Consider the following 17562-nt stretch of genomic DNA (forward strand, 5'->3'; position numbering starts at 1 on the left):
CTTAAATCTTTGAAATATGCCTTCTGGTGGTTATATAACTGTAAATGAAACTTATCCATGAAATCTGAATCACTGAATAACTTTTTTGTGCAATGTAGGCAAATTTCCAGGGCAGTCCTAATTACAGATAGATCTGTACTACAAGCAGATTCAGATCAACAGGTAAATTTAGTCCTGTACTTTTTAATAACATGTTGCTAATTTATTCTACATGGTAATATGTATAAATTAATATTGGTGAAATAAAATGTAGTAAGCCATACGTGCTAATTTAAGACATTTTAAAATATATAATTGTAATTATGTAATAATCTTTGTTTCTTAAAGATTTCCTTCTAACAGAATAAATAATTTTGCCTTATAAAACAGATTTATGCTAGGAAAATTGGACTAATCCTGGTGTTCCAACAACTATTTCTTTGGAACTGAAAACACATACCTATGAGAAGATAAAGATAATCCCAGAGAACACATTTTAAAATCTTGGAGGAAAAGTGTTTTTAATAAGAAGTGGTAAGCCCACCAGTAGGCCTGGTGTGAATGAGTATCAACACACATTTTTATTTCTGCTACTTCCCTATTGCCATTGTTCATTGCAGTACCCTCTTCAGCCTTCTCACTTCCAATTCTTTTGGAATGTCTCTATATACCTATGGTTTTCCCTCAGTCTGTTCACCTAAGTTCCAGGGGTGTGTTCCATTTTCCTGACCAAATTTTACAGTGACTGATAAAATCAGCTTACTCAGTAAGTATGCCTGTCAGACTTATACTATCTAATAAAAGAGAAACATGCTAATTGACCATACCTCTGCTAAGCCTACCAGCCAATCAGAAGCGAGTATGCAAATTAACCCAACCAAGATGTCTACGGCCATGGAGCTGGAGAGACAGAAGACTTGAGTTTCCCCCGGCAATAGAGGAAGCCAAGCTTTCTGCACACCCTGGCCGACCTAGGCCTCCATTCAAGGCTACAAAGTTTCAATTATAGAAGATAAATAAATCCTAACAAAAATGGTTGCAGCCACAGAGCAGGAGAGAGCAGAAGGCTTGAGTTGCCCCTGCGATGGAGGAAGCCAAGCTTCCCGCCCACCCTGGCCAGCCCTGGCCTCAGTTCAAGGCTACAAAGTTTCAATTATAGAAGATACATAAATCCCCAATACCAGGGTCTCAATTTGGGTCGCTGGGGGGCATGGCTGGCCTGCAAACCACCACAGGAATCTCACCCAGGCCACCGCATGCCCCAAGGGATCCCACACCCTGATCCAGGACACCCTTCATGGCAAACCAGCTGGCCCCACCTGTTCACCAAGCCTCTATCCTATCTAACAAAAGAGTAATATGCAAATTAAGCATCACTCCAACACACAAGATGGCTGCCCCCATGTGGACACAAGATCGCCACCACAAGATGACCAGCAGGGGAGGGCAGTTGAGAAGGACCAGGCTTGCAAGGGAGGGCAGTTAGGGGGCGATCAAGCCTACAGGGTAGGCAGTTAGGGGTGACCAGGTTGGCAGAGGAGGGAAGTTGGGGGCAATCGGGCCTGCAGGGAAGTGCAGTTGGGAGGGACCCAGGCCTGCAGGGAAGGGCAGTTAGGAGTGACCAGATCTGCAGGGGAGGGCAGTTAGGGGCAAACAGGCTGGCAGGGGTGCAGTTAGGCATCAATCATGCTGGCAGGGGAGTGGTTAGGGGGTGATCAGGCTGGCAGGCAGAAGCGGTTAGGGACAATCAGGAAGGCAGGCAGGCGAGCAGTTGGGAGCCAGCAGTCCTGGATTGCTAGAGGGATGTCTGACTGACCATTGGATCAGGCCTAAACGGGCAGTTGGACATCCCTCGAGGGGTCCCAGTTTGGAGAGGGTGCAGGCTCGGCTGAGGGACACCCTCTACTTCGTGCATGTATTTGTGCACCGGGCCTCTAATAGACATAAAAAGAGCAACTAATTTATTGTGACAAGTGAGTAAGAATGTTATAACAGCTATTATAGAACTCATCACACTGTCCCGTAATTACCAGTTGACTTATCTGTCTCTCCCAGTAAACCTTGAGCTTTGTAAGTGAGTTGAAGAATAACATTGAGGCAGAAACATGAAGAGTGGAAATAGAGACAATACTGAAGAAGCTAAGCTGTGAAGAGCAAGAGAAAGTGGTTCCTGAAGAGGGATGTGGAAGTGAAGAAGGTTTCTCTTATATTGAAAAGACTAGAGGACTGATGCATGAAAATTTGTGCACTCTGGGGGTCCCTCAGCCCAACCTGTGCCCTCTCACAGTCCAGGAGCCCTCAGAGGATGTCCTACTGGAGGCAACCAGGCAAGCCAATCAGGACAGCGCTGCCTCTGTCACCCTACAGCTGCCACCACCGGCCTCCGTCTGTGGGAGGTGACTGGGCAGACCTACCCTCCACCCATTGCCCCTCTGCCCCTACTGGTTGCCGCCACCCCTCCTCCCCCCCCTATTGCCATCTCTTCCTTCTGCCCATTGGCACATGTCTTGACTGGCCCGCCCCCTGCCGACCAGTCGTTCCACTGTTTTGTCAGTTTGCATATTACACTTTTATTATATAGGATTAGTATATTTCAGCTGATGATTTTGAGCCAATGGAGAGAGTGGGGTTGAAGATACCCAGGACAAATGAAGGTTTATTGATACAGCAGGGTCCAGGTAAAAGGCCAGGGAGGATGGGATTTGGAGAACAGGTAAAAGTGCTGCTGTTAGATGGGATGTGAGTCAAGAGTATGAATGCAGGATCATTTGGGAATTCCCATTTGATGCGTTACATTTACTCTTTAAATTACAAAGTGAGGTAATCTCCAGGGAATGGGGCTATGAGAATGTGAATAGATCAAAGCTCAAGAAAAAATGTCAGATAATCACTGTGGGGAGTTAGAAAATGACATATCTCATGGTCAGATGGCTGGGCAGTATTAATGGCCCAATTGAGTCTGGAAGTCATGGTTTACAATGGCAATAATCTACTATCGTTCCAGCTTTCATTCTTTTACCTGCCACTTAGCCTGGTCAATGATCTAACAGGGGTCCTCAAACTTTTTAAAGTGGGGGCCAGATCATGGTCCCTCAGAGAGCTGGAGGGCCGGACTATATGAACTGCTAATTCCTACTGTAACACCTCGGCTGCTCTCATTGCCCAAAAAACCTGGCGGGCCGGATCAGACTCCTCTGCGGGCCACATGTGGCCCTCGGGCCGTAGTTTGAAGACATCTGTATAAGAGACTGGCAATTCCTTGCCTCCTCTGTTTTCCCCCAGATTACTAGCTCCCTGTGCCTTTTTCCATGGTCTACTGCATGCACAGAGGAAAATCCCATCACTTGGATAATCTGCATCTGGATCAGAGGGCTTCTTGAGTAAACCACACAATCAGACAGACTGGCACTGCCACAGTGTCAGAGGCAACAATCATTCAGCTGGACCTTAATACCTACTATCAGTTAGCTCTTCCACTGGCTTGAGACAGCTCCCTCTCCCTTTCCCGTCAGTGGCTAATTCAGGTCCTCAATATTTTACCCACCCTTCTTTCCCTTAAACTTCTCAACACCTCCTCCCCACTTCACAGAAATGTGAGGCCACCTACTAAACACAATGGCACTTGACATCCTGTTTCACCATCTACAAGTTATATATACCAGGACAGAGATTAGGAGGGCTCCTACCCTTGTCCAAGACTATACTTTTTCACTAGTGCCAATGACACACACATAGAACCCTGCATGCCTGCTTTCTCTCCTGTATCTCCAGCCTCTCCCAACTACTGGCATTCTCCTCTCAACCTGTATATATATAGTAGCATTTTCTATCCTAAAACTAAATAATAAAATGTTCCCTTGACTGTGTCCCCATCTCTAGCTGGTATCCAATCTCCCCTCCTCTTATCAGAATTTTCAAGATATTATCTGTACTTGCTGCCTCTAGCTCCTTACCTCTCATTCACTTTTGGACCAACATGGCTTCTACCCTCATATTTAAAACATAATTTATCTTCATAAGTTCTTTAATTGCTTCATAATAGTCAGGGTCACAGGGCAGTTTTTGTTTTTTGTCACTAGGTACTTTTTGATACATTTGATTGGCAATGTCAATTATTTCTTTTCTCTTGAAACTCTATACTCCTTTGGCTTCCAGACATTGTGCTCTCCTATTTCTCCTAATAACTCTGTCTATTCCCTCTACACTTCCTTTGTGGGCTCTGTCCTCCTTGTAAATATTGAGGCTCCTGAGAATTCAGGATATGGAAAATTCTGTGATTAGAGATCACTAATTATATCTCAATTTTTAAAAAGCATACATGATAGTTTTAAGAAACAAAAGAAGCACTTTATGCTCTGGTCGGTGATCTAAGTGGTTAGAGCACCTGCCTGTGCACCAAATGGTCTCGGGTTCAATTTTTGGTTAAGAGCATGTATTTGAGTTGCAGGTTCAATCCTGGCCCAGGTCAGGCTGCATGTGGGAAACAAATGATTGGCATTTGTCTCTCACATCAATGTTTCTCTCTCTCTCTCCCTTCCTCCTGCCCTCCTTTCCACTTCTCTAAAAATCAATAGAAAAAAATATCCTCAGGTGAGGATTAATAAAAAGAATAATAAGAAGGAATAAAGTACTTATATGTTTTTGTAGTCCTTAAGAAACTATTCCCTTTATACTCATGTTTTTAATCATAATTATTAGATAATCATAATATAACATATATTTTAGTGGATCTTCTCTCTTTAATCCTAAAGTACATTTTCTATCATGGATGGCAGCAAAGGGAGTTAGGAGTATGGAGAGCATAGTTTTTGAGACACTGTAAGCACAAAAATGCACGTACAAATAGTAGGATAGTCATGGTTATCAAAATAATTTCTGTTTGGGGAACTTGTAGGCATTTCCTGTGGGTACTGTCAACCTGATATTACCGTCAAATCTAGGCATGATAGTCACAGTAAAAGTCCAAATAGGGCTTTACCTTTTGGGAAGTATTTCGTAAATGAGATGGTATAGTTTCATCAGAATAAAGATTAGATTGAAATTTAATATTGAAACTTTGGTTCTATAGAGAAACATTGACCTGATGGTCATTTAAAGTCTTTTAAATATAAAGCCATTTAGCATATCAGTAGTGCCTAGAACAGCATACTGTATTTCAGTAAACATCCTATATAATAAAAGTAATATGCAAATCGACCAAACAGCAGAATGACCAGTCAGTGGAGGCAGGGCCGGTGAACAGATGGTGCCAGGCAGAGAGAAATGTGCCAGTGGGCAGAGAGAAAGAACAGCAATTGGGAGGGGGGAGACAGCAACCAACAGTGGTGGAGGGGTGATGGGGGGGTGCGGTGCCATCCCCGATAGGCAGGTCCGGTTGCCTCCCGCAGTAGGACATCCCCTGAGAACTCCCGAACTGTGAGAGGGCACAGGCAAGGCTGAGGGACCCTGCTCCCCAGTGCACAAATTTTCATGCACTGGTTACCTATTAATAGACAAACATGTAAATTGACTGTACCGCCACTACTTCCACAGCCAATCAGAGTGAGTATGCAAATTAACCCAAGAAAGATGATGGTTAATTTGCATACATAGGCGCCCAGTGGCCTGGGTCCTGTTAACATCCTCAACACCCAGGTCACTCCATGGTAGACCCTGCATGGGCCCTGAGCAGCTTAGGAAGGTCCTGAGCCAGGGGGGCCCTGGGCAGGGCCAAGCCAGCCATAGGAGCTGTGGGGGTTGGGGAATTGGGACCTGCCCACATCTAAAGTACCTGGGCAGTGATGGAGCAGGCAATTGGAGGGACCTGGGGGCCACCTGCCCAGGGTAGAGGCTGAGCCGTCAATCAGTGTGAACTATAGAGGAAACACCTTTTCTGACTGCTCATTGGCTAAGCTCCCTGTATGCCACTGGTAATAGTCTTAGTAACTTGGGTATAAGAATCCATAAAGGTGATCTAGGGTTTTTCCACCACACTCCTGGAGAAAAAAACGAAGGTCCACTGCTGGAGGGCTAAAAAATGTTATATCCTGCCCTAGCTGGTTTGGCTCAGTGGATAGAACCTTGGCCTGCTGACTGCAGTTTCTTTGTTCGATTCTGATCAAGGGCATGTACCTAGGTTACAGACTCCTACCTGGCCAGGGCCCAGGTCAGGGCTCATGCAGGAGGCAACCAAAGTGTTCCTCTCACTTTGATGTTGCTCTCTGTCTTTCCCTTTCTCTTCCACGTTCTCTAAAATTCAATGGAAACATATCCTCGGGTGAGGATTAAAAAAAGAAAGAAAGAAATGTCATATCCTATGAAAGCCACATCTTGAAAATGCCTAAAGAAAGTTGTCATTTTTTCATATTGAAGGGACTGGAGTCCATGTTGATGAAAACACCTTGGTGGCTGCAGTGACTGGCAGTGGCTGCAGCAGCAGGGTGATGGGGCTGGCACCTTCCCCTGATCAGCCAGGTCATCCCCCACAAAAGGAGACCAGACTGTGGCTTAGATAAACATGTAAATTGGGGAGCAGGCCTAAGCCATCAGTAGGACATCCCCTGAGGGTTTCTAGTATGTGAGAGGGGACAGGCTGGGCTGAGGGGGACGCCCTCCCCCAATGTACAAATTTTGTGCACTGGGCCCCTAGTAGTCTACAATAATCTATAATAATAAAAGTGTAATATGCAAATTGACATACAGTAGAACAACCTTCCAGACCACCACCACACTATGACATGCACTGGCGCCACACCAGCCAAGGCAGGTATGCTGTGATTGGGCAGGGAGGCCCTGCCATCGCCACAGATGGCCCTGCAGAGGGAGGCCCAGGCCACCCTCTGTGAGGCGATCGATGGGTGGCTTCATGATTGATCTCCCTGCAGAGGGAGACCCAGGCTACCAGGCTGGCTGTGCTGCAGCAGTTGGGTGGAGCCTCCCTCTGTGGCGCAATTGATCTGGGAGCCCTGCCATCGATTGCCCCACAGAGGGAGGCCCAGGCCAGCCAAGAAATCACACCCCATGCCTGTAGCACACAGAAAGAGGTGACCAGTGGAGGGGGAGGGAGGAACACTGCTGCACAGATGGCAAGCAGTGGCAATGGCAGTGGCAGGAGTGAAGCCAGCTGCCAGCAGCCAGGTGAAGGAAAGCCTGGATAGGCCCTGATTGCCAGCCAGGCCTAGGGACTCTACCTGAGGGTTCCCAGATTACAAGAGGGCTCAGGCTGGGCTAAGGGACATTTCTCCCCCCACCCACCGCATGAATTTAGTGCATCAAGCCTCTACTTATTTAATAATAATTTTCCATTTCACTTTTAATTCTAAGTTTCTACTTTTATTAATAAAGTCCTTAAAATAATTTGAAGCCATTCATTTTGAAACATTTTGGTATATGTTTGCATATACTTTGGTGTATGTGTTGCCATATACTTTGTTTTAATATCTTTGGAATTTGAAACATTTAAAATATTTTAGTATCCTGTAACTGCTATTTTTAGTCATTATGAATAATCAAAATGGAAAAAATATATTTAATATGATCTGATTTCAAACACTGAAGTACAAATAATTCAGAAGTAATATATCATAATTGTATCCTTTGAAAGTAAGTGAAGGATTTGATAAATATTAAAGATATTTGAAATATTCATTATCTATTAATTATATTAATGCACTATAGATGATATAAAATAATGCGGAAATCACATTTAGGACACATATGTGTGTTACAGATATCAAATTCTTTTCTAAAAACCTTACAAGCTACATTTTTTCAAACATCAGTGAGTGGTTGTAAAAGACATTCAGCTTTGATGTTAACTATACTCTAATCATAGAAAAAATGAAAATGAGGTCTAACAGCTATGTATGATATTTTATTTCTGCTTTTTAGATTTCCATTTTGACAGTACCAGCAGAGGAACCAGGAACTTCTGCTGTCCGGATCATTGAATTATGTTCTTCAACAATGACATGCATGAAAGGCACATGTAAGCATAGTAGAGTCTAGTTATTTCTCTTCTGTGTTTGTTTAGGAAGTAAAAGAGGGCAGTTATTGTTAAAGTTGCCGGGGTTGTGTTTATAGAGTCTTTTTACTCACAGTCTTGTTCATGCAGTGTGTATTCATATAATAAGTCATTTTATACCTACCCCTTGTTTTTTAAAAAATTTCTGTGGCTAAATCTTCACAGGCACTATTGTTAAGTTCTTCAGTGAAAGAAGTTCTGTGACTTTCTAATTTTTTTTGGTAATTTTTCTTAAGGTTATTGGAAACATACTTTCAAAAAATTTATTTTCTGTCTAGCTGGAGTGGCTCACTTGGTTGACATTGTCCTATGCACCATAAGGTTGACAGTCAGGGCACATACCCAGGTTGCTGTCTTGATTCCCAGTAGCAGGCATGCAGAGGCAATCAGTGGATGTTTCTCTCTCATCGATGTTTCTTTCTCTCCCTCTCTCTTCAATCAATAAAAAAGCATTTAAAAATTAAATCCTTTGCTGCTCATTTTCTTTTCTTGTAATTCTTTTTTTAATATATTTTTATTGATTTCAGAGAGGAAGAGAGAGAAGAAACATCAATAATGAGAGATAATCATTAATCAGTTGCCTCCTGCACTCCCCACACTAGGGATCGAGCCCTCAACCCAAGCATATGCCCTGACCTGGAGTTGAACTGTTCCTCCTGGTTCATAGGTTGACACTCAACCACTGAGCCACTATTATATTGGTATAATGTGTGTATGCCATTTTATCACATGTGTAGATTCTTGTGACCATGACAGTAAGGATCCCTAGTGATATATAATCCCATTATTGAACTTCTACCATGTATATAAATTCTCAATTTATTTCTGTTTAATGAGACTAAAGTTAGAGACTACTTTATCTGTTCTTTTTCCTAGATGTTTCAAGATTTATTTCTCCAGCATTGTCAAATATTATGCACTATATTTCTTAAAGATGCTTCAATAGGTAGAATTTAACAAGTATACCTTAGACGTCACTGTGCCTAGCCCTAAACTGTGTACTTGTAAAGATTATGAAGAAGCAGAGGTTAACATGCCTTATTTGAAGTGTTCATATGCTTTTTGCACACCTAATGGAACAAGATAGTATTAACTTAGTGAAATGTACATTTCAGGATAAGTAAAGATGAGTGTGAACTAAGCCTTGATCTTCGAGAACTCACAGTCTAATGTGACAGATAACACAAACACAAAATTAGTTCTAAAAGGCAGAATATGAAAGTACCACAAGAGAGGTACCAACAAGCAGTGGAGTCTAGAGATTCATAGGAGGGAAACAAAGCAATATCATTAGCTAGAATTATTTTTTATTCTATAAATTTATATTAAGTTTTACTCAAATTTCTTATAAGAATTATGAGAAGCAGAAGACTAATCTGGTTTGGCGTAGTCAAGGAATACTTGACTCTGTTTTCGAGTATAGTGCTACTATTTACTAAAAGATGGCAAAACTGTGCTAAAACATAAGTGGGAGCTTGATGCCAATAGGGAAAGTGAAGAAAACTTGTCCAATATTGCTGTAACTCAAAATTTCCATTTGAAAAGTTGCTCAGAAAAGTTTATTTTTCCTTTTACAATGATTTGTGATATTTACCATGACAGTTATCATTATTTTCCTCTATTATTTTTATCAGTTTTTTATGTCCTTTTATCTGTGTTAGTGTCTTAATTATAAAATAAAACTTCATCCTTAGTTTTCTAAATTACATTTATTTTATACTTGTGATTATTTTTGTAAATATATTTTTATAAATTATTTTCCCATGTGAAATACTTTTGTAGCCCCGGTCTAATAATACATATTGACAATTTGGATAATATTTTTTTAAGTACAATTAATATAATTCCTCTACCTAGAGCTGTAAAACCAAATTATATTAAAACTAGAGGCCCAATGCATGAAATTCATACTAGGGGCTCAATCCTCGCAACTGCTGCGGCTGCCTTTGGCCCTCGCAGACCCAGCTTCGTCCGAAAAGTCAGCTGGAAGGACGTCCGGAAGGTCTTTCAGCTGTCTAGTCTAATTCGCATATTATGCTTTTATTATTATAAATAATAAAACCAGGAACTTGACATTGGTGTAATGTGTGTATGCCGTTTTATCACATGTGTAGATTCTTGTGACCTTGACAATAAGGATCCCTAGTGTTATCATTTTTTAGCCACAGCCATCTTCCCACTACCTAATCCCAGGTAACCACTAATATGTTTACTATCAATAATTTTTCACTTTCAGAGTGTAATATAAAAGAATTATACAGTAAAACCTGGATATAATGGACTAATTTGGACAAGGGGGTGTCCATTAAAGCCAAAAGTCCATTATATAATTAAGTAGATTTCCTGAAGGCATGTTAAAAATTTAACAAATTAGTTTACCCATTTTTACTTGTATAGGCACGTTTCAGTAATTAAAATGATGTATGAAAAGTTTAATTTCATAGAAAAGTTATCTCTATGTATTATTGTGGTTTTAAATTTATACTGACTAGATAATAGTAAATGCATGCATTAACCAGTCACCAGAAGTTAATATATGCACACAGCTGGGAAGTTGCTTAGCACACCTGGGACATCAGCTGGCACTTGTAAAAACTGCTGCAGAAAGTCATGCCAAGCAACAACAGAACCAGTTACCACCAGATGTAGTATAATCACATGTTAATCATTCGCCAAACACTGTTTATGAGTGATGACTCTTGGCTTTAAATATGTAGACTATAGTTATAGATGTGTAATATTTAATTATTTTTTAATCAAGTCTTTATTGTTGAAAGTATTATATATGCACCCTTCCCCTGCTTGATCCTTTCTAGCCTGCCCATCCCTTGCCCCAAGCCTTCACCACCCTATTGACTATGTCAATGGTAGTCAACCTTTCTAATGCCGCGATCCTTTAATACTGTTCCTCATGTTGTGGTGACCACCAACCATAAAATTATTTTCGTTGCTACTTCATAACTGTAATTTTACTACTGTTATGAATCGTAATGTAAATATCTGTATTTTCTGATGGTCATAGGCACTACTGCAGCAGTTCTCAACCTGTGGGTCACGGTGGTCACCACAACATGAGGAACTGTATTAAAGGGTCACGGCATTAGAAAGGTTGAGAACCACTTGTCTGTGTCCATGGATTATTCATATATGCATATAAGTTATTTGGTTGATCTCTTCCCTCCCACCCACGCCTTCCCTCTGAGATTTGATAATCTATTCCATGTTTCTATGTCTCTACATCTACTAATATTTTGTTCATCACTTTATTTTGTTGATTAGATTCCACATATGAGTGATATCATTGCCAAATATGTTCTCCCATAGAGTGGGCTCACTTTTCATTTTGTTGATTGTTGTTGTTTTTTTCATGTTCAGAAGCTTTTTATTTTGATGTAGTCCCATTTATTTTCTCCTTAGCTTCCTTTGCCTAGGAGATAATATCTGTAAACATATTACTACCAGACATGTCTGAGATTTTGTTTTCTATGGTTTCGTCTTGGATTTTTATGGTTTCACAACTTGCATTTTAGTCTTTTATGCACTTTGAGTTTATATTTGTGTATGGTGTAAGTCGGTGGTCTAGTTTCATGTTTTGCATATATCTGTCCAAAATTCCCAACACCACTTATTTACTTATGTATTTTTAATTTAAATTCTTTATTGTATTAAATAATCTCCTCCTCCCCCCTTGACCTCTCCCCACCTGCTCCTACACCCCAGCACATGCCCTCACCTCTACCCCCCGCCATCAGTGTCCATTGGTCATGCTCATATGCATGCATACAAATCATTTGGTTGATCTCTTAACCCCTCATACCCCCCACCCACACCTTTCCTCATAGTTTGGACAGTCTGTTTGATTCTTCTATGATTCTGGTTCTATTCTTTGTTAATCAGATTATGTTGATCATATATCCCACATATGAGTGAGGTCTTGTGATATTTATCTTTCTCTGACTGGCTTATTTCGTTTAGCATAATGCTCTCTAGTTCCATCCATGCTGTTGCAAATGGTAAGAGTTCCTTCTTTTTTATAGCTGCATAGTATTCCATTGTGTAGATGTACCATTGTTTTCTAACCCATTCATCTCCTGATGGGCACTTACCATAGGCTCTTTCCAAATCTTAGCTATTATAAATTGTGCTGCTATGATCATAGGGGTGCATATATCCTTTCTGATTTGTGTTTCTGTTTTCTTGGGATATATTTCTAGAAGTGGGATCACTGGGTCAAATGGAAATTCCATTTTTAGATTTTTGAGGAAACTCCATACTATTCTCTACAGCTGCTGCACCAGTCTGCATTCCCACTAGCAGTGTGCAAGGATTCCTTTTTCTCCGCATCCTCTCCAGCACTTGGCGTTTATTGATTTGTTGATGATAGCCATTCTGACAGGTGTGAGATCGTACCTTATTGTTGTTTTGATTTGCATTTCTCTGATGATTAGTGACTTGTGATTTGTTTATTTTCTCCTTAGTTTACATTGCCATAGGAGTTGTGTCTGTAAAGATATTGCTACAACAAATGTCTGCCATTTTGCTGTTTATAGCTTCTAAGATTTTTATGGTTTCCCAGCTTATGTTTAAGTACTTTATTCATTTGAGTTTATTTTTGTTTACAGTGTAAGTTGGTGGTCTAGTTTCATTTTTTTACATGTAGCTGACCAATTTTCCCAACACCATTTATTGAAGAGACTGTCTTGACTCCATTGTATGTTCTTGCCTCCTTTGTCAAATGTTAACTGAGCATAATGGCTTGAGTCGATTTCTGGGTTCTCTCTTTTGTTCCATTGGTCTATATGTCTGTTCTTGTGCCAGTACCAGGTAGTTTTAAGGTCCGTGGCTTTGTAGTATAGCTTGATTATCTGGGATTGTGATCCCTTCTTGTTCTTCTTTCTCAAGATTGCTGCAGCTATTCGGACTCTGATTTTATATTCCATGAATTTTTGCAGAGTTTTTTCTATGTTTTTGAAGTATGCTTTTGGTATTTTAATGGAGAGTGCATTGAATCTATAGATTGCTTTGGGTAGTATGGACATTTTAATAATGTTAATTCTACCAGTCCATGAACATGGTATATTCTTCTGTTTGTTTATGTCTTCCTCTGCCTCTCTCAGTGTCATGTAATATTCCTAGTAAAGGTCCTTCACCTCCTGGTTATTCCTAGGTATCTTTTTGTTGCAAAGGTAAATGGGATTTTTTTTTTTTTAGGTAAATGGGAGTTTTTCTTTCTGTGAGTTCATTATTAGTGTATAAAAATTCTTACATTTCTGGGTGTTAATTTTGTTAATTATGCCAGATTCATTTATTAATTCTAGTAGCTTTTTAAAGGAGTCTTTGGGGTTTTCTATATGCAATATCATGTCATCTGCGAATAATGACAATTTTACTTCTTCTTCTCCAATTTGGATGCCTTTTATTTCTTCTTCTTGTCTGATCACTATGGCTAGCACTTCCAGCATTATGTTGAACAGGAGTGGTGAAAGTTTGCATCCCGGCATTGTCCCTGTTTTTAGAGAAAATAGTTTTAGTTTTAGCCCACTGAGTATGATGTTGCCTGTAGGTTTATCATATAAGGCTTTTATTATGTTGAAGTATGTATGTTCCCTCAATTCCCAATTTACTGAGCGTTTTTATCAGGAAAGGGTGTTTGATTTTGTCAATTGCCTTTTCTGCATCAATTGATATGATTATGGATTTTTGTCTCTCAGTTTGTTAAAAATATCAGTAAATTGATAACAAACATTTGCTGTTTATTATCCTTGTTCTAGGTCACATGTGTCAAACACAAGGCCAGCGGGCCAAATCCATCCCGCCAGGCCTTGCAATGTGGCCCACATCGCACTGTCATCACTGCACTCCACTGCGTTTCCATCACAATGACAGTTTATGACTGCTCAGTAAACCATTCGGCCCGCGATTTAGGCTGGATTTTAGATTTTGGCCCCTTCTGTGATTGAGTTCGACACCCCTATTCTAGATAAAAAGAGTTCATCTTTATTTCTTAATCCTCTATGCTTTCTTCCTATAACATGCACTATTTAAAAAGTCCTAGATAATAGATATAATAGAGCTAATATTTCATATATAATAAGATTTAAGAAATACTCTGAGCTAGAAACTGACACTTTTTTCATTCACTTGCTTTTATTACTTAACTGAAGTTTAACTTTTCCCCCCTCTTCCTTTTCTTATGCTTTGTGCCTGCTCATAGACTATAGGAGTAATTTGTAATTCAGACATTAAAAATCCTTAATGGTGTATTTTCCTGCTGCTGTCCTAATTGAGAGTCACTGATGTCACAACCAGTCGTATTTGTTCTACTCTTGATGATTACCTTGCCTCTCTTCTGAAACAGAACGAGTCTGATAATATCACAGAAGGCTTCAACTAACTTTTCCTTTTCTTTTGATTTTTTTCTGTTTCAACTCAGAAATTTTTTTTAAAAGATGATATTCCATTTGTTTATGTATCACAACCAGTTCTCTGCTCAATGAGGTTAAATAGGAAAGTTTTGAAAGACAGTTAGAAATACTCCAGTATGTAAACACTGATCAATGGTGTATCATTTATTTAGCACTTCATAATGTCCGATAGACTCTCCAAATCTAATCTTTAAGTAGCTGAAATGGATTCTTCTAGGGTTGAAATTTTTATTTTTTAAATAGTTATCTTTCTAGCTTGTTTCATTTTGTTGACATTCTCTACTGAATATATGAAATATTTTAACTTAGGAGTAGCATAAACATTTATTATTTATCATTGTAATCCAGTAATACCCTGGAGGGCTATTGAGGTGTTTAGGCCTATTTGTTCTTTTGCTAAATGACCCTATACTGTCATGCTTTTATCATTTCTTGCATCTACATTTTATATGTCTCCCTCTAGCTGTTTTCATGCAGCTCTCAGGATGTTTTTTCTGGCAGCTCTTTTCACTAAACTCCCTTTCCCCTGTTTGCTGTTTATTATCTGCACAAGGCCAGAAAACAAGACAGCCAAAATTGTTGAAATTGCGTGTAATATAATCAAGTTCTGAATTTGTGGTTATTAGTCTGTGGGCATCATTCCACCTACTTTTAAGTGCTGAAAAGCCTTTTTAGGTATAGTGGGGTTATACTTTCTGGTTCTTGGTTGTTTGTAAAAGACCTCTGAGTAAGTAAGATGTTACTGTAATTGTAATATAAGCACAGGTCAATATTAGTTAAGTTAGTATTTTGATACAATGATAGCAACTCATTGTTACCCATTAAGGTTGCTTTTCTAAGCAAACTTAAGTTAGACTAGTTATTTAAAAAAAAAAATAGTAATTATGCCCAGCCTATGTGGTTCAGTGATTGAGCATCAGCCTTTGAACCAGGAGGTCATGATTCAATTCCCAATCAGGGCACATGCTGGGGTTGTGGGATCGATCCCCAGAAGAGGGCATGCAAGAGACAGCTGATCAATATTTCTCTCTCATCACTGATGTTTCTCTCTTCTCTCTCTCTCTCTCTCTCTCTCTCTCTCTCTCTCTCTCTCTCTCTCTCTCTCTCTCTCTCTCTCTCCCTCTCCCTCTCCCTCTCCCTCTCCCTCTCCCTCTCCCACTCCCTCTCCCTCTCCCTCTCCCTCTCCCTCTCCCTTCCCCTCTATAAATCAATTTAAGTTTCCCTCTCCTCAGCTTATGTGATTTAAGTTATTGAGATTTTTAAATATTTTAAATTTATACTTTGTGTTTGCCAAAGCTGAACAAGTTGTATTTTTCACACACATAGTTCATCTTTGAGAACATAATCTGTATTTTGTACTATTCTTTTCTTTTTAAAAAAATATATTTTATTGATTTTTTACAGAGAGGAAGAGAGAGAGATAGAGAGCTAGAAACTTCGATGAGAGAGAAACATCGACCAGCTGCCTCTTGCACACCCCCTACTGGGGATGTGCCTGCAACCAAGGTACATGCCCTTGACTGGAATCAAACTTGGGACCTTTCAGTCCGCAGACTGACGCTCTACAGCTAAGCCAAACCGGTTTCGGCTACTATTCTTTTCTTAATCCTAAATGAATCTAATATATTTGTTTTAAAATATTTTGCAAATGAGCAAAATGCTATCTCTGCAACCCTTCTGTTTCATATTTAAGTTCAGACACTTTACAGTACTTAAATAATATTCTAGGCAGTTTGAAATCTGTTTGCTTTTTTAAAAATAATAATCTATCAGTAACAGCTGGTTTATTCTGGGATTTGGTGTTACAGGATGTTATTTGTTTGTGATATGATTATAGATTTGTGAATATATATAATCAAATGTATAAAATAATGAATAATCAAGATATGTACTGATTTATATAATCTTTTCTGCTTTTATGACCCATAAAGAAAATGTTTTATGCCTTTCAAAAAAATGAATTTACATAATGATTTGAAACATCATTAATGTCTGTTTTGTTTTTGAAAATGTGACACAATGCACAGATTTGATTTTATAAGTAAAGCTATTTTTTCTTCCTGATTTCAAGTTGACATTCAAAGGTGTTATTCATTAAATTCTATTGAGAAAGTACAAGCTGACTCTAGAGTTACTCTGGAATTTTTCATGGGTGGATTTAAAAACCAAATTGTATACCCATATGTCATCAAACTCAGTTCTTCACTTGGTGTCATAAAGAAAATGTGTTTCTGAACTTTTCTATTTTATTAACATAGTCATATATTCTTACTAGAACTATATTACATGAGTTACATTTGGCCTTTCTGCCTATATGAAAGACAAGCTATGAGCCACATCGATCCCTATTTATACAAATTATGTATTCCTAGTTAAGTTGCTCTAGGAAATGCATTTGCTGACTAGCATTTGGAACAATTTATGCCTACTTGCACAGAGTAAATGACTACTGTATGTTATAATCTCAGAAGCTTGAGAAATAGATTTCTTACTTCTTTCAGCAAGCATTTACTTAGATTTCATACTCATACTTTTAATGCCATCAGCTTTTGGTTTAAAATCTTTCATCATTGAAAGAAGCATGACCAATAAGTAGGGAGTTACAGTCATAAAACTTTAAAACTAGAAAGAGATCTTATAGATAAACTACTTACACCCCTTTCACTTAATAATGAGGATGCTTAGGCCAGAGAAGTAAACTGACTTAGCCAAGTAGATACAAAGAGCAATATTACACCTGATCTGCATAACCATTCTCTAGTATATTACCCTGCTACTATACATTAGACTTGTCACTTTTAAATATTTTTTATATATTTTTTATTGATTTTTTACAGAGAGGAAGAGAGAGGTATAGAGAGAAACATCGATGAGAGAGAATCATCAATCAGCTGCCTCTTGCACACCCACTACCGGGGATGTGCCTGCAACCACGGTACATGCTCTTGACCTGGATCAAACCTGGGACCTTTCAGTCCGCAGGCCCAGGCTCTATCCATTGAGCCAAACCGGTTTTGGCTAGACTTGTCACTTTTAAATGTGCTCATTGTTATACAAATTCTGAGTAGAAATCCTACTTTTCATGTGTTTAATTAAAAAAAAAAAAAAACTTGTAAGAGAGCAGTATCTTATTATATGATAGATCATTGTTCTAAA

The 17562-nt window shown here is 39.3% G+C and overlaps 1 protein-coding gene across 1 annotated transcript in view; it reads left to right on the forward strand.

Moving 5' to 3' along the window:
- Positions 1-17562, forward strand: part of CHM (CHM Rab escort protein) — a 152440-nt gene that overhangs the window by 111254 nt on the left and 23624 nt on the right. Inside the window, 2 exon segments of the mRNA XM_045582361.1 lie at positions 99-162; positions 7849-7945. Coding sequence (XP_045438317.1) covers positions 99-162; positions 7849-7945 — 161 coding nt within the window.

The sequence above is a fragment of the Pipistrellus kuhlii genome, unplaced genomic scaffold, assembly GCF_014108245.1.
Source record: "Pipistrellus kuhlii isolate mPipKuh1 unplaced genomic scaffold, mPipKuh1.p scaffold_m20_p_16, whole genome shotgun sequence".
NCBI classification, from domain to species: Eukaryota; Metazoa; Chordata; class Mammalia; order Chiroptera; family Vespertilionidae; genus Pipistrellus; species Pipistrellus kuhlii.